The sequence below is a fragment of the Sciurus carolinensis genome, chromosome 4, assembly GCF_902686445.1.
Source record: "Sciurus carolinensis chromosome 4, mSciCar1.2, whole genome shotgun sequence".
Lineage (NCBI taxonomy): Eukaryota > Metazoa > Chordata > Mammalia > Rodentia > Sciuridae > Sciurus > Sciurus carolinensis.
Window position 1 is genome coordinate 27009547 of NC_062216.1, and position 18913 is coordinate 27028459.

At 36.2% G+C, this 18913-nt stretch overlaps 1 protein-coding gene across 1 annotated transcript in view; it reads left to right on the plus strand.

Annotated features, from left to right (window-relative positions):
- The window catches only part of Galntl6 (polypeptide N-acetylgalactosaminyltransferase like 6), a 1064176-nt gene that overhangs the window by 860783 nt on the left and 184480 nt on the right, over window positions 1-18913 (plus strand). The window contains exons 6-7 of the mRNA XM_047550007.1: window positions 8573-8758; window positions 12638-12821. Coding sequence (XP_047405963.1) covers window positions 8573-8758; window positions 12638-12821 — 370 coding nt within the window. The remainder of the gene's footprint in view (window positions 1-8572; window positions 8759-12637; window positions 12822-18913) is intronic.

Below are 18913 nucleotides of genomic sequence, written 5' to 3' on the forward strand. Positions count from 1 at the left end.
ACACATACATACACACATGTATATGCTTATATATACATATGTGTGTATGAAAAAATCTAGCACTTTCTACAACATGTATGAACTCTAAGGATAGTGTACTGAATGAAATAAGTTAGTCAAAAAAAGACATACTGTGAGATTCTACTTATCTGAGTTTTCTATATCAGTCAAACACATAGACAAAGAAAGTTAGAAGAGTGGTTCTCAGGGGCAGCAAGGAGAGGGAAGCAATTATTGTTTTAATGGTACGTAGTTTCAATTTTGCAAGATGAAAAAGCTCTGGAGATTGAAAAATAAATGTGAGTATACTTAACACTACTAAATTACACACTTAAAATTATTATGGTGGCACACTTTATGATATGTGTATTTCACAATTTAAAAAATAGAATAGTTGAAATAGAAGTGATCTACATCAACATTTGTTCTCTTACATCAACATTGATAATTAAAATGTTATTTGGATTTTTGTATTTAAAATATTTTTTTTTTAGAGTTAAACAACTCTCTATTATTTATAAACTAAGGTCTACCCAACAGCATTTTTGGCAAAATTCTTAATTATTTTTGAGGTCAAATAGCATAACAATGAACCAATGACTTTCCCTAAGGCTGATGGTAAGATATTTACATTTGGGCATTTGAACTGGATTATCTTGTACTAGGCACATAGAACATTTGTAAGCTATCAGCCTATTCTTTTGCAATATCCAGAATGTTTAAGATCTAATAAAAAGCCTGAATTGTTCAAAATAAGAGGTTTTTCTTTGTAAAAAAATGTATTAATCACGTGAGTTTATAATACTTAATAACAACATTTCTTAGAAAAGATCTCTACAGGCTAGTCATTTCCTATTTACATCACTTTTCTTCTTTGAGGCAAAGTTACAGCATCAGAAGAAATGATGTAAACAAATTAATTTTGAATTGCATTTAATTTTATATTGCCTGACTTGGAGAAAATACAAAGTTCTCCTAAGGTTCATATAAACAGAACAATTACAAACTATAAATCGCACTCCCATTACTTCATTTTTATTCATTCACAGAAGATCTTTAATTACAACTACTTTTGAAAAACACAAAATGCTTAGGAAAATATCATATAATTTAAATATGAATTATACGGGAAGCATCTGAAACATCAGACAAAACCATTTTAAAATAGTCTTAAGAAAATACTGTGGAAAGACAAAATAGCATTTAAATATTTCCATTATGAAAGAGTATACATTGACATCTCAAAAATCAGAATAAGTAATGAATTTGCAAATCAAATGTGTGAAAATTGAACTGAAATAAAGCTGCATCACAGACACACTACATTTTCATATAGTCAGTTTTTAGGTTATTATCAAAAAACCAAAATATTTTGTGTAAAGTAATGATCTATTATTTATACTTTTGTGAAATCTGCTTTAAGATTATATGCCCTATAAATATAAAGAAGAAAATAAATATTTCAACAGAAGTTCTCTATTTTTTTCTCTCTCTTTACCTCTTGTACATTTTTTTGAAAAAGTTCTTAATTTTTTAATATATGGTGGCACCTATATTTGTTCACTTGGGGACCTCTATTTATAAAGTATTATACAAATAATCTTTGACATACGAGTATTTTCAAAGAATGAAGACTTTGTACCCAGGTACTATCCTCAACATGGAAAAGAACTTCAGTGAGTGATGCAGACACCAGTTCTATGGCTGTTAGGTACTCCACAAGGTCCCATGGGTGAATGAAAATACATGATTCAATTGTTCTTTAAGCAAATGGTGAGAGAGAAAGTGAACACAAGAGAATGAAAGAGACCAAAGGGGAGAAGGAGAGAGAGAAGACCCAAGGACCCTGCCTTGTGTCCAATCTTGCTGACGTCCCAGCAGACTACATCCTGAAATGTATCCGATGCTATTTTCTATATGAAAATACAGGGTTCCGGGACCTAATAATCACCGAAAACTGTCAGAATTCTCCAGAAAAACATAGCTCAATATTTATCACTGTGAAATTCCGCCCATGATGACAGAGATATTTTGAGATACTAAAAGGATTTAACTGGAGGAGAAAATAACACGAAAGAAAGGAATAATGAAGTGAAGCTCAATTAAGCCAAAGCTAGGCTGTGCCAAGGGCTAAGAATTAGAAAGTTTGGCATGTGGAATTACATATAGGATTGCCCTTGATTTCTCTCCTGGCCTCGTCAGAAGACCTCCATAACTACCAAAGTAGCTTTCACAACTCTAGGTTAAAAAACTACAGAGCACCTGAGATTTTACTTTATTTGCAAATTAACAAGCTAGCTTTCTATTGTTCCATTGATACAGGCAGAGGATGAGTTCCAATTCCAATGGATTTTATTACTGAAAGAGAGCAGCTTAAGGAACAAAATGTTTTGTCAGTTCCCTTGTCTCCAGATCACATGGATTCTTCCACAATCAATGGTCATTTCTTGTTTGTTCTTTGATTTTGTTTTTTGTTTGTTTTATATAGAAGGTATATTGAGCTTAAGAAACTCAAATTTATTCTAATGGGCAACAAGCATGCCTGCCCATCACTCCAGTGGAAGATATTATCTCTAACTTCCAAGGCTATTAACAACTTGTCCTTTTTTGTGAAAGATACCCAATCTCTGTCTTCCATATCTGTTAGTCACATAAACATCCTTGAAAAGACAGTTTGGGAAAAGAAAAAAGGATGATTATTGTTTCATGTAGAAGACATGCAGAAACATAAAATACCTATGGAAAAAAACAGTGTCAAATTCTCTCCTAAGATTTCTTGGTATCAGGGAGTCTCTGGGTTAAGGTGGTGGGAGGAATGTCTCAAATCCCATGCACAACTAGATAGAGACATAATAGGTAAAAGGTAAAAGTTACTTTCTTCCCCATGAGAAGGCATATCTGGTATATTTTAGGTTTCACGGGAATCTTTTTTTTTTCCCCATGGTCTCAGTTCATGTTCTTGAGATTGTTACATACAAGAGGAGAACAATATGATCTAGCTGTGAGCAACTGACCAACAGTTCTTTCCCAACAGTTTGTTTGAACTGGGGTCCACATTAGGTCTTTTTTTTAGACAGATTGATATGCTTCTTAGGTATCAGTAAATTTTAAGGATTCTCCTTCCAATTCTTTCCCCCACACCTTGAAATTTATTTATTGAAGAAACCAAGTCATTTATCCTGAGGGATTTCCCATGATTTAGATTCTACTGATAGTATCTCTCATATATCATTTAACATATTCCTCAGTCCCTTTATGTCCTATAAATAGGCAGTTAGATCTGAAGGCATGATCAATTTCAGATTCAATGCCTTAGACAAAAATATTCCAGAGGCAATGATATGTTTTCCCATCAGGAGGTACCTAATAGGAGATTGTTGCTCTTTTTGTGATGTTAGCAGCCTATGGTGGCTTGATCCATTAATTCATTAGGGATTGTAAAAGGGTGACATTCTTCTTCTATCTTTCCTTCTTTTTATATTATCTGGAATATATTTTGTCCATTTACTTAAGCCAGGTGTTAGCCACTCTTTCCCAAATGACTTAAGATGCTTCAATATTAAAAGAATAGAAAATAGGACATTCAAAGATAGAACCCAGATGAAGTCATAGAAGAAGCAATTGAATATGTTTTCATCAATTCTATTACTTTCTTGATCGGATTTTTTTGTGCTACAGAGATAAATGTGAAATGTCTGTATTTGAATGCTATCAAAAGGGACAGATTTAGTATGGTCATACAGGACAAAAAGAGACTGACGATTTTCTGGAATTCAGCTAGAGACCTAAAATCTGTATATTTCTTGTATGTCAAAAATGTAGAAAAAGTCTTTACAGGCCCTGCTAAACTAGACCATTATCCTTAATATATTCACTTTGGGTCCAAATATGCACATGATATACACCACGTAGATTAAGAAATGAAAGAATATCTTCTATTCTCTAATTGTAAAATACTTCTTTGCACTGTGGTAAAACCCTCAGATTACCCAGAATGCTTAGAGTTGCAATTCTAAGTATTAGTGTGAGGATTAACCAGAAATGCTTAAGATACATGTTTCCGTGTATTTGTAATCCATTACACTTCAGAACTTGTAACTAGGCATCACCTATAATACCTAATACATAATCTACATGATCTTAAGGCCATGGTCCATCTCAATCTACCAATGTCCAAGTATAAACATCAAAGGAATTTCTTCTCCACAGGTGTGCACTTAAATATATAAATCTATATCTCTAGATCAGGTGTCTCCTGGCCCTTCCTTCCCTTTGAAATACAAATTTGATAATTCAAAAGAAGTATATAGAAGCAGGCAGCAAGTTGCTGGACCTGGACACGAACTTGGTGTTACCAATTGGCTAACCTCTGGGGAGTCCTCCACTTGGTCATGCTCTGCAATACTGAGGGTCACTAGCTTGTCCCTACCCTTGGGAACAATTCCTCAAAAGTGAACCAGAGAGCTTTGTTCACTCCATTACTGTATTTTTCTGACATAATATTCATAACTTATTGAGCAGAATTAAATCTTTGATGAATTCACAGTGCTTCAAAGTCATTATTTTGACATCAGTGACAATCTTACAGACAGCAAACTGTAGGAGATTAGACAGATGCTGTGTTGACTAAAGAAAATATCCTGGAGTTTGCTTTTTGACTAAGACTCTGATATGTGTTAGCTTTATTTTAACTCTTACTTTCAAAAATGGAACACAGCCAAATGACACCACAATATCTAACATTAGGATGCATTTAGGAAAAAACAGGTGTTTGATAGGATTAAATCTATATGGTCAGTGAAACTTCACCAGGGAAATCATGGAATCATAAATATAGAGGAATATTTAAGATCTACCAGTCACATTCTCTTCATCTTTTATGTGAGGAAAATAAGATCAAACTGTATAAAACTATTTACCCAAAGCCACATGACCAGTCATCAGAAGGGCCAGAACTCTTGTCTTTGACTTTCTTGACTACACGGATCACTGAAGATGAATTCTTTAGTGTTTAATTGGTTCCCTGAACACTAAATTCACTAATGAATGATATAGTCTCCATATAAATTTATGGTATATAAGTGGAATTTCTGAAAAGAGGAAAACACATTTCAGAAAGCTGCTAAATTTACTACTCAGAGTAGCATGACAACAAAATTTCACTAGACTACAACTTTTGGTTTCATTATTGTTTCACAGGATACAATAAATCCTGGAAAACTATATTTTTGAAGTTGTTTTCACTCTTCTGGATCATTAGGATATTATTCTGCAGCTTTTAACAATAACATTAACTTTTAGTCTAGGCCACAAACAAAAAAAAAATTAATGGTTCTATAAATGTCTCACAGTCACTAGAGAGATCTGCCTGTTTAACAGAAATACAAGAAATTCTCTTGGAATTATTTAAAGTTAAATGAGTTCAAAAGTGATCTTCTAAGATGTTGTGCTTGAATTAAAATAATATAAAGTCATGTTTTATATCATGATTACAATGTTTTAGAAGCTAATCTAAAATTGTCCACACTAAAGAAAGGCACAATGTTGTTTAATTTAAAGCCATCTCCACCATCTCCAGTAACTCCCTTGTAGGAGAGTTTAATTTGCTAATTAGACTGATGGTACCTGCCTTCATTGTGAGTTATGGGTAATTAGATGTTACAACTGAACTACTAAGAGAGAAAGGACCCCAAAGGGCAGTCAACCAGATCATTATCTGAGGAAAGCAAACTAATTATCACCATAAAGTTCAGACTAGAGGAACTGATCTAAATATCTAGTGGACTCTACCTGTGGTCAAACCCCTTATGTTTAGTGAATTCACACCATACAGTCTTCTTATTACATTAAAAATGAACTTTGATATAAGAAAACTTTACAGCATCAGAAAATGTGTACAGGGGGAAAGAAACTCAAAGAACTAGACCCCACTGAGCTCCAGAGAATTTCTTACAAATCACAGAATATGGAAGTCTACATCTGAAGTTAGGACAAGCCCTCCCAGGTGACCGACAACCCTTTAATTCCCACTTTGTAATATCCAGGAAGTGAGAATATTCTACAGTGATTTCCTCTTATGCAGCTATAGAAAAATAGTCTACCCCTCCAGCAAACAAGATCCCATGGTCCCTGGAAGTCAAGGAGGGAAGACCTAGAGGCATATTGGAACACTGAGCTGCTACTCAGCATTGTATAATTGATTTTTAAAAAAATATGAGGATTAAAGAAAGGGGGAAAGAACATTATTTATGGGCTTAAAAAATGTGATCTATGTTTTTTTAGTTCCCAGTGACTGTCTAGACTATTCCATGAGGTAAGCATTTTGTGGTGCAAACAACCAACTTACAAATAAATTTACATAATGCCTCTTGTTTGTTAATTGGTAATACAGAAAGGGTTCAATGCCTAAGTAAATTACAGTAATGAGATTATGAAGTTTTCTTAAATGTTTATTACTGTGGAAATCCTGACAGAACATGGCCTTTCAAGACTCTGGCACATACAGCATCCTCATATTGATCATGAATCACTTAGTCATTGTCTTTTATTGTTCAACTGTATTGCTTTGACCTTAGTTCCCTGACAAGATAGTAAAACTCCAGGCTTATTTGCAGTTGAGTCTGTGTTGGAGAGTTTTTTGAAATCTTTCTTTTCAGTTTGCACCCAGGATAGCCAGAAAGTCTTTGTAGTGGGGAAGAATGAGCAAAGGGGGACCTGGAGGAAGTGAGTCCTCTGCACAGCAGACTGTTCCAGAGCAAAAAGGGACACGATACAACTGGCCTCTGCAGAACTGCTTATACCCTCATCTGTTACTTTATTGCTTACCAAAACTTTCTCCTTTACATATGCAATAGAGACAAGAGGATGAATTATCAAAATCTCTCTGTAAAATAGAACTTCCAAAAGTTTTGTACTTTGGGCTCAGCATTAAAGGCATTTCTTCAAAGGGAAATGCTGTTTCTCTTCATCAGTACAAGTGGCTTACTCAGGCTCCAGTTACTGCCTGGATAAATGTTGTTGAATGAACATTGCCAGGTCTCTAACCAAAGCCTAACTCAAAGCTTGACTGTGACACTTTCTAAAAGGAAAAAAAAAAAAATCCCCCAAATCCCTTATGTTTTATAGGTGAAGAAATTTAGGTTTACAGTTTTCATGACTAACCCATTCATGTCACTTTATAGACCTCCCCCCCAGGACTATTCTGATCCCAAATGCTAGAATCTAACTTCCCATGGTCTCATCTCCATAACTCTGTTAGTGACAGGAAGAACAACAAAGAGAGTGACGTATTTTGAGCTAAATCATCTCTGATTCTTTCATAGTGAAAATTAGACAGCTAAATATCCCTTTAACTGACCTGTTTGTGAAACAGTTATAAACAGTCAAGAAAAATGTTTTTTTAATACTACACTAATAATGCTAAGAAATAAGAATAAACTCTTATATACAGAGAAGCGTCAATATAGAATAATTCTGATATCTGTTAAATTGGATACCAGGAAGGGCTTATAGATCTTACATGAATCCCTATTGCAATGAATTATGGGAGAAGACTTAATATTATTGCCTTTGATTACAGTACTGCAGAGAAGGGTTGAAAAGTGAAAAACCAGAGAGCATACTGCATACTGAGATTCCATTTCAATAGATATTGGACTATACTTATCAGAAGTTCCAATAAAGCTCTTATAATATCTTAGATATGGCAGAGTAAGAGCAGTGGATATAAAATATACAAGAACATATCCCACAGAAAGCCACAAAATGTACTTATTTCACATAAAAAGGAACAAAAGATTGATGTATCTTATCACAGACAGTTGGAAATGTTTTATTCTGTAAGATGATTTGATTTTGTTCCCACCGTTTGTTTTTAATTAGAGGAAGAAGCATTTCCAAATTTGAAAAGCTAAGGAATATCTCCAGTCTTAAATAGCTAAGTTCAAAATGACTGTATAGTATTTCTTCAGCTTTCCCTTTCCATACCTATTTTAGCACACATCAGTCATCTTTCCACTTTGAATCCAAAGCCCAAGTTGGACTTCGTACCAGTTTACTATTACTCTATAGAGGTAGAAATCAGTTCAGTTCTATTGATTTGACAAATATTTTTCTTTCTCATTTTATATGCATTATTTTCAGCATATAGAATACTAGGCAAAGCCTTGCTATAAAAATCCCTCTTTTGGGGAAGAGCCCATATGCCAGGGTGTTCATCTGACTTCACCCAACAGGAGCCAGAGGGCAATACTCACCTTGGCAAGTGCTTGTCAGGATTAACATGATGGTCACCCACCAACACTAACTGCATGACAGAGCTCTGGTGTGTCACTGCACTCAAACAAAGGCGGTATTTGAAGATTATGAAACATTTTGGGAAATAAACATAAAACCTCTAAGCACAAAATCTTATAAATATCTCTGCTCTAGATAAGGAGAGGAGAAACATGAACTTTTAAGATTTTATGCTAGGATTCATCATTCACATACTCTGTATGCCCAACATCCATGAATAATTATACTGCAACAAATGTTGTACATTCTTCCTACAAATTCTCTATTTCTTTCCTAGAACACTTGAAGGATAAGTTAGAGGAATACATGGCTCGGTTTTCCAAAGTGAGGATTGTTCGTACCAAGAAAAGAGAAGGACTCATCCGGACCAGACTCCTGGGTGCATCTATGGCCAGAGGAGAGGTGCTGACATTCCTTGACTCCCACTGCGAGGTCAACGTGAACTGGCTGCCCCCACTCCTTAGTGAGTACAATTAGCACTGACGCACTCTGGGAAATTTGGGGACTGGAAGAACTGCAGCCCTGCAGAGTAAAAGCAAGGTTTACTTCAACAAAATCTAGAGACCCCTTCTGTAACTTTGGCAGAGGGATCCTTGAATTGTATCTGAACCACTGTTGGAGATAAACGGACAACTAGAAAACTGCATTGAAATTGACATTTTAGGGGCTGGGGCTACAGCTCAGTGATAGAATATTTGCCTAGCATAAGCAAGGCCCTGGATTCGGAGCACTACAGGAAAAAAAAAAAAACGTGAATAGTATTTTAGATCATTTAGATAATACCAACTGCAATCTTACTTAAGATTTAAAATTTTTCATTTATCCCAGACATCCTCCTTTGAAAACAAAAAAAATCCCCAAACATTTTTAAAGTCATCCCTTAATTATAATAAGACTAAAATACATATATTATACTTTAACAATTATTACAGAATTGTTAAAGAAAAGGGAGATAAAATTATTCAGACCCAGTATAAAGTGTAAGCACTTTGCCATTTTCTAGGATCTACAGTGACATTTTTGTTGTTCTTTTCACTTCTGTCACCAACTCGTACCCCTAAACTTAGAGATGCTCTCAGTGATAGGTCTTAAATGTTCTTGCTGTGACTAGGAGGAGGGAAACAGGGGTGACCATCAGATGGCACGTGGACTGCTAGAAACATGAATGAACAGAAACTCATTCATTTTGAAAATGTTAAGTTCTAGCTCCAGTATTTTTGTTGTTTTATTTTACAATGAAGTCAGATATAAGGTCCAGTTGTAGCTAAGAAATAAATCATATGCCTGGGGAAAAAAAAAGATCTTTCTAAAAAATGTTGGGTGCCCATTATTGTACTCCTTCATTTTCTTCCAGATTTTGCCTGATCTACTTTTATTGTAAATAAATCCCTGACCTCAGAACTAGAGCCAGTAACAACTACCTATACAATAGCTGTCTCAGGAAGAATGATTTGCCATTGAATACTGTGTAGGATTTCAACTTGAAGGAACCAAGCTCCATTAGTAAAAAGATGGGTGGGGGAAAGGGGAAGGACATTGATTGAAACTGTCTAGGATTTAAAACAGAGAACAACCAGCAACTAACACCCCCACCACACTGCCCATCCACATACTCTATACAGATGACTGCCAGCCATCCTAATCAACAGGAATGTTTCAGTTTCCTATAGTCAGAGAATCCTCTGAGCTTTTAATTAAAAGTACCTTGTTCAAGGACATAGCAATTTAAAGCTTCATCAGCAACAGTGAGATTCCCTCAAACTGAATTTGACCTATATGGTGTTGAATACTCAAGGAAGTCAGCAAAAGGCCTACCTTATTTATGAACCAAAGCAATCCCTAAATGCCAATTATGGAGCCTCTGATTGTTTGCTATGAATCCGAGAGAAAGGAAAAAAAAAAAAGAAGAAAGAGAAAAAAAGAAAATAAGAGAAACCCACAACCCACTTTTTCTCATTAAGGCATTTCATTTCCTGTAGGCCTGATGGATAAGAAATGATTCAAGCTCAGGATCGCTATCTTTTTTTATTTTCTTCTATCAGTGTCTTGACACATCATCCAAAATGAAAAAACAGGCGGAGTCACATGGTTTCGTGGTTCATTTTTCACCTTGGGATTATACCTGAATTTCAATTTCCTATTAAGAGTCTGTTTGTTTGATCCCTGGAAATTGAAATGTAGGCACAAGCCTTGGATGAAAAATTAGTCATGCAGCTTTCACCCTAAGCTAGTACAGCTGAAGGAGAGCTGAAAGGAAATTTGAACGGAAAGTTGACAGTTAATTTAACAGACTCATTCTCTTCGGGTCACCTTGGGACTCCTTGTTGGTCAAGGAACTTGTAAATCAACCTGATTCTGAGTTTGATTGAAGAAAGTCAGTGAAACCTTAATACTAAAATACCTGCAGAGGTGATAGAGGAAATATATCCGACGCAGCACCGATGGTCTCCTCTGTCAAAGACATCTCTGGGGAAACACCATTTAGATAAAGATTAAAACCCATTATAAGGCTTGCCCAGGTGAAAATGGATGCTTAGAAAGCCCTTGGTGGAGGTGAATGGGAAATAGTGCTGGGGATCTCTCCATCTACTAATTAGCTGACATAAGACAAAGGCAACTTCCAGGCTCTCTAAGGGTTACTGGAGCCATACTGTCTAAAATTGCAACCCTTTCTACACCCCAACACTCCATATTCCCCTAACCCTCTTTTGTTTGCTTTCTATATCATTTATCACCTTCTAAAACTTTAGGAAATTTAGTGGTTTTTTATGTTTCTTAATTGTTTTTGCTCCATTTCTAAAGACAGTGATTTCTGTGGTGGTGTGCACTGCTGTATCCTCTAGAAAAGTGATTGGCACACAATTTTACCTCAATAACTAATTATTGAAATACAAATGAATGACTGAATGAATGAATGAAAGGCAAGTAGGCTCCGAAGCAAGATATTCTACAGGGTTTTGTAGTTTCTACACGTTGTTTTATCAGCATCATCAAAATAAGGCCACTTGTTATTACAACCAATAAAATTTTTGCTTCCTGCCCTATAGGAAAAGCAAATGGATAGCTTCCTTATTGGAAGAATTTATCCCTGACACAGATTACATTTACTTATGGAACTCTGGGAAAAAACATAATATGGAAATAACAAGATCCCAGAATATTTCTAAATGATACCATTTGCTTAATGTCACATGCCACATCCAAAGGTCTTCCAATAACAAGAAAGCAGATATTCACACTTAAACATTCTGTGTGTCAGACAGTATTGTTTTGTTATAATAAATATTGATTAAATGCACATTCTTGGGAAGATACTTCACACACAGCTATTCTGTGTGAACCAAAGTATGATAATACCAGTTCCCTGTGCTGACTGTCCATGTCATCACAATAACAATATCTACATGGGAAATGATGGTGCTGGAACTGAGGAAAGAAGATCACCTCTGCTACAATGAGAAACATCATGGCAACCTGGAAAGACTGAGTTTTGAACCTGGACAGTTCAGTGGAGGTTTACTGTTTATGGCCCTCAAAAGTGAAGTAACCCTCTTGACAAGTTATTTAATTTCTCTGAGCTCAATTTCCTTGTGCATAAATTAGTGCATAATTGCCACCTTATAGGGTGACTAGGAGTATTAGAAATAGCATAAATATAATTCACTTAGTAGTTGCTCAAAAATTTAATAGTAGCAGGAGTCACACCAGTACTATCATATCACATAACACTTTTTTGGATATGATGCAAGAACATAAAATAGCTTTGATAAACAGTATATCTCAGAGAACAGTGGTAAAATAGAACTGGACAAAATCTCTGGTCAGTTAAGAAAAAAGAGTTTTGTGTATGAACTGTCAGCATTTAGGGGCAAACAGCCATCATGACTTATAAGATTAGAAGCTACAAAACTCATAAAGTTAAATATTTACATTTTGGAACCTCTAGAAAGCAGGCCAATATTTTCTCAGCAGGCTCCAGCTGTATGCTTGAGGGAACACAAGTACTGTTTATACTCTGCGCATGTTGGATGCATGATAAAATGACAGATTGGGGACAGGACAGAGCAGAAATGTGACAGAGGTAGAGCTAAATGGACCTCTGTGAGTCTCTCTGGGACATAACTTTCTTAAGGAAAACACAACAACTCTAATTGTACCTAATCACTGTCCCATCACGTTATGTCCAACATTCAGAGATTCCTACAAAGTGCTCTGGCCACGACAGGAAGCCAGGGCCGCGAGCATTCTGCATTAGTAGGGATGTGTAAGCTTCTCTTTGCTGCAAAATGATAGATGACCTAGGCAGGCATGTCATTTCCTGTTTTGTGCTTTCATTTTTCAGACCAAATTGCACTAAACCACAAAACCATCGTGTGTCCCATGATCGATGTCATTGACCACAATCACTTTGGGTATGAGGCACAAGCTGGGGATGCCATGCGTGGAGCCTTCGACTGGGAAATGTACTACAAAAGAATTCCCATCCCTCCAGAGCTCCAGAGGGCCGATCCCAGCGACCCTTTTGAGTGAGTAACAGCTGAGGGAGGGGACAAGGGAGAGAGGGCAGGTAACGCATTCCAGGCGAGTCAAACCTGGGACCCGTGAGGACAATTATCTCTGATAAAATGGAATAAAACAGGTGGTAACAATATGCAAAACACCAGGGAAAGGTCAGATGTGCAAGCTGTAGAAAATCACAAGCTGTGCTGGATGCATGAATTGCCCCTTCTCACACTTTTGTTAAGCATAACAGAGAGTGTGTAGAGATAAAAAGAAGCCAAAAATTCATAGTTCACAGAAAATACATGGAGAAGAACTGCATGTTCTCCTTTGAAATGCCCTCTTATTTACAGTTCTCTGGGAGTTTTTTGTTTGTCTGTTTTGTTTTTATTTTTCCCAAGAGGAGTATCGAAATTATTTTATTTTTCTTTTATTGGGAATTGACACAAAATCTGAACCAGAACTTAAGCCTACACTATGTACCCTACTGGAAATTGTCTATTTATTATGAAAGGTAGTATTTCTGAGTAGGTAATTCTATAAGTTAAATTTGGGGAATTCAATAAAATAACCTATCTAAAGTAAATATTCATTAGTAACTCTGCCTCTAGTTTAAGTATTACTTAGAAAAAAATTAAAACAATAATCTATCAATTTCTACAAAACTAAATCATTTTTTCCCCATTGTGGACACAAGATGGCATATTTCAAGAAAAAGAAAAGAAGACACAAGGCTTACTTTGACAACCCTCAGGATCAATGGTGAATAATGAATTCTTATCAACAGTTAGCCAGATATTGCCTAAGGCATAGCATCGCTATTCCACATACTGCCCCCTTGATCTCATTAAGTCTTTAGCATTCTAAAACTATTATATATTTTTATTAGTACAAGAAAATTGCCTATGATCAAAGATTTGCCCATTCTGTAAGAGTCCATTAAAAATGTATTTAAATTAGGGCTGGGGTCATAACTCTATTGGTAGAGTGCTTGCCTGGCAGGCCTGCACAAGTCCCTAGGTTCGATCCCCAGCACCATCAAAAAAAAAAAAAAAGAAAGAATTTGAGTCAATATTGTATTTTTATCCATAACATGGGCCATAAAATTTGGCAACGGAGAAGCTACTGAGTACAAAAGCCACTTCTGTGACACTGACACTAAATTTCAATAAACATTTAATCATCATCAGGAAAATGTTTCCTCCAATGCTAGTCTCTAGAAAGATGGACTCCTGGAAAAGCAGAGGGAATTTCAGAATCATTTGCTTGATACAATGGGACAAAGTCATTTCTTTTGTGAAATGAAGCACTCTCATTAAATATCCAGAGTTTCTAGACTTAGCACTCTAAAAACTCTCAAATGACTGGAAAGTTTTTGAAAAGAAATAATGAAGGGCCTTTATTACTCCCTCATATGCACTGGCAAAAATTCCATGCATATTTAAAACTACTAAAGAAGGTTTTTAGGCATCTCTATAAAAGAGTTTTAGTAAGCATTTGAAGTGGGCCCAGCTGAGAGATGCTCCTCGGACTTCCCTGAAGGTACCCATCTTAAGGTCTTGGCAAAGGGGCTTAAAGTGGGATAAACAGTAAGTGGATGAAACAATGCATATGTTAATTAGCTTAAGTCAACCATTCCACTATACGTACCTATCTCAAAACATACCATACACCATAAATATATATAATTTTAATTTATCAAAGAAAAATGAAGAATTGTTTCAAATCTTAAAAAAATAAAAATTTAAAAGTGGGGGAGTGGCGGATGAGAGGACAAATGTGCCCTAAACACAGCAGAACTCTTATTATGCAGATGGCAGTAATTGTCACAGTGCAGCTGCTGCAATCCCAGGTTACCATGTTTCAAGGCTAGAATTCATCCTTGATGACTTTCCAAATACTGTAATAGTGACTGATTATAATGACCTTTTACTTTACTTGTACCATGATGGCAGAGTGTGACTTTGCTTTCTGAAACAGTGATATCAAAGTGCTACCAAAGGACTCTTATAATAATGTATCCTCGGTGCCTGCAGTGACAGTCAGGCAGACCCTGGCTGTGGCTATCACAATACCAAGCACCTTGTTTAACCCCAGAGCTGACAGAATTGGTAACTTTCAGAATTAGAGGACCACCTGTTCCTGTCACTGACTTAGATGGTTACTGCCGTATCAAAAATTGCACTGGTCTATTGAATATTACTGTTGTTCTGCTTTAAGTCCCTTTGATTCCAAAGAATGTGGACATTTTAACCTTTTGTAATAAATGTAACTTCCAGGAGGTGTCCACTTTGATCTTAAAAACTGCATTTCCTTCCTGATAATAAAAGAATGGTTACCCAAGTGCTCAGAGCAGTGTATCTGCAATTCCATTATCGCAGCAGTCACCGGAATGTGCTCATAAACAGATGTGCTACAGGCTAAAACTTGCTTCTCTAGATGTAAAGCTTTAAGATACACAGAGCAAAAGCAGTCTACCCATATATCTCTCTAAAAGTCTTTCACATTTCAAGAGGCTGCCAGGGTGTGCCGTTTTCTATGGGAAGATGGAGAGGGGTCGCTGAAAAGATGGGAAGAAGGAAAAAAAAAGAGGATATATAAATGTTTTGCACTCAGCATGACTTTTCATGCAATATATATGCAAAACTTATCTTTCTCTAGCAAATTTATCAGATGGTCTAAAGATACTACCTGAATTCTTGTATTTATTCTGCCAGTATTTGAGTTTTTAGTGACTAATCACTGACTACAGCAGTGTTTTCCAACCTAAAAGTCCTGTGCAATGAGTGAAATATGATCAGTATTTAACTATTGATGAATTGACTTGACTTGAATTAACATTTTCTGGGTATTATACTATACATGAGCATGTGTTATCAAGTATTCAATTTCAGTTGTAACGCATACATGATCCTGAGGTGTGGCATAAACTGCATTTCCCAATATAGGTCATATAATCAAAAGAATCCAAAATCCATAAACTTTCTAAACTAGGAATCAAGACCTTCAATGATCCCACCAGGAAGAAAAAGGGAGAACTCATGCATAACTTTGACACTGAGAAAATTTACTTATACTTGTAAAGAAATGTAGTTTTTAGACAAATGGCTCCCAGAATATGATAGAAAATATAGCATTAATGATTCTAGTTATTATATGACAGTCATAATTTGGAGTGGACTGAACTGGATTGGATTAGATTGAATACATTTCAGAAATATTTTGGACTTTTGATTAAAGAAAAGCACAATGGTCTCCTTTTCTGGGGATTTGTATGATGGCATGGGATGCTTTTAGGAAATGCTTAATATTCATGGGTCTTATAAGTCATCCTCATTCCTGGGTCATCTTCAACGCAGAGTGTTTAGTTAGGCATGTAACCTTTTCTGTATGACAAAACATATCTTTCTTTGGCCATATTGATGAAGGGAAAGATTGCCTTTTGCTGTCTGATCACTAACTTCTTCAACTTTATCTTTGTGTCTAACAGTTTAAAAAGAACCGAAAGACACTGTCTTGCCAAATTTCTTTGTCAATGCAAGCAATCACTAGACACTGTCCGAAGCCATGTCCAGTCTCTGCTTAAACTCATCAGGAAAGTAAATTTGCTGCCTCAAAAGTCTTCCCATTCCAGTAGACTTATTGACAGGAAACTTTTCCTTTGCATTAAAAAGATCTGTCTCCCTGATCCCAAGTTTTCCTACTTGACATGCAAGGAAAGTCTAATTTCTCTTCAATGACAGAGCTACTATAAGAATTGAGAAAAAAAGAAAAAAAAAAAACTTCTTTCTTTTCCAGGCTAAATATTTCCTCTTTTATTACCATGTTTTCCAAGTCCTCCAGGATCCTGTAAAAGTTCATGCTTGTGATATAACTGTTCAATAAATATAAATTCACTTGACTACCGCAATGTCACTGACGTTTCTCCAACTTGTCAACTAAGATAGCATGAAATACTCCATCCAATATGCCAGGGGCTCAGATCCTCAAATACAACCCTGTCAGCCTTAAAAATAAAGTTAATTTACTGGGAATTTGTGCTAGTTCCAAAGGATCATTCTTCCTTTTCCTAAGTCCTCATGATCAATTCAGCAGCTCATTCAATTTTGAAAGTTCACTGTATTTTTCAAAATCCACCTCTATCCTGACTTTGAATTGTGGAGAAATTACTTTTACACCACCAATCTTCCTCAGATCTCCACAGATCCTCAAAGACTTCCAAAACATAGAGTTTTAATCATTATGGCTGGAATTTTAGCACACAACTCTTAGTGAGGACTGACACATATTTTCCACCAATATATACCACCAGTTTCAGAAGTTTCAAAAGTACGGAATCCATTGTGAGGAAGGAAAACTCAGACTACAAGCATCCATTTTTTCTTTCAGAAACCCCTAAGTTCAAAGCCTTATGAGTTTAGTCAGTGATTCCTCATCTAAGGCCACTACCCAGCCTAAAATGTTGCCAGATATGGATCGTAATGGCTGCGACCTGTTGTCAAGCACTTCAAGGTTTCACTTAGAATCAGAAGATCCCCTGAGGCCTATGGGCCAAATGAGAAATTCTCATGAGCTGGTTCTGCTGTTCAGAAGCATGAAGTCTAGCCCTTGCTAAAATGAAGTACTACCTCTCAGTTACAGAAACTTGTACCACTATTGCATGAAAGCAGAATGCCTTCCAAAAATTTACTGTGTCCTCCTTTATCCTTCCAAAGGACAAAGCAGAAAACTCGTTGACTTTATTTTTTATGTAAGAGTATGGCAAAGTTTTGATGCTGTGTAGAAGTCATTGCTTATAGGGGAACAAATTTTTTTTGCTAAATTTACATCTGGAGTAGAATATTTTAATGTGCAAATAATCACAAATTTATCATTCTAGAAGAAATCTTACAGACCATTCAGTCTCTTAGTTTTATAAATAAAGCTACCTAAGCTATAGAATTTAAGTGACTTATCCAGTGTTATAAATAATAAATTCAACAGGTGCCACTAGAGTCTGAAGTTCTGACTCACCGCCTGGTGTGATTCTTTCTTTTACACCATGGTGGCAGAAAGGAAATCAATAGTATTAAGGTCTACTGCTATGGCGGAACTGGGCTAGGAAGTTTACACACATTGCTAACTCATTTAAATCATTATTTCAAGCCTATGAAATAAATGATATTGTCCTCATTTTTACAAATGAGGTGGTTGAGGCTCATAAAGACTAAGCAGCATACCACTGTTTACACAGGACATTGGAATAAGAACCCAGAACCCAAGGTGCCCTCTATTCCATAGAAATGTCCACCTCCCTTTCCTCTGGGAGAAAATACATTCTCTGGGGTTTAAAGAATAATCATGATGAAGAAGAAAACATTGTTTTCAGGGAGTACACAAGCTTCTTCCCCAGACACAGCAGCGAGCCCTTAAGTTAATATCACAAAGCTGAAAGCATCAGTGGCTTTTCCCAATCCCAGCAGCAAGTCTTATTTCAAGACACATCCAGGACACTGGGTTAATGCAAGTTATCCCTGGGCTTCTTGGACCCACAGGCTGTACCTTCTCAGTGGGGACCCCAAAGATGGTGTGAATGAAGGCAAGATGTAGCCAGCCCTTGGTTCACAAGACCACCAGCCAGGCTAGCCTGGAGGAAAAGGGGCTTTCTCTCCTTGGTGGGGGTAAAACTTCATTCTATTACTTGCAGATCAGCTTACTTAAAACTTAAAATGAACTGCTAGCCTTTGTCAGCACCTTATTGAGCAACTGACATTGCTCAATAACATTCCTCTCAGGTAAATTGCAGTGAAGGGTGGGAGTTCATTAGCTAGTGCAAAATATGAAAGTAAACATTATCTCTTTTACTCAAAACTCTTTCCAGTTGGGTTTTGACCCAATATTAGTAATCCCAAATTTAATCAAAATCCGTAAAGCATGAAATTGACTCCCTAAGGAAAACCAGATTGGTAGAACTCTGAATTTAATGTGGAACGTAAAGTCAAAAGTATAACTTTGGGGGTCTTTTCCACTTTCACCTCTGAGTGGAATTGGATGCTACTCATCATCCTTTTTTGTCTGGCCTGCCCATATCGAGCCACCTCTAAAGTCTAGAGTATAAGTTTGGGAAAATGAGAATTTT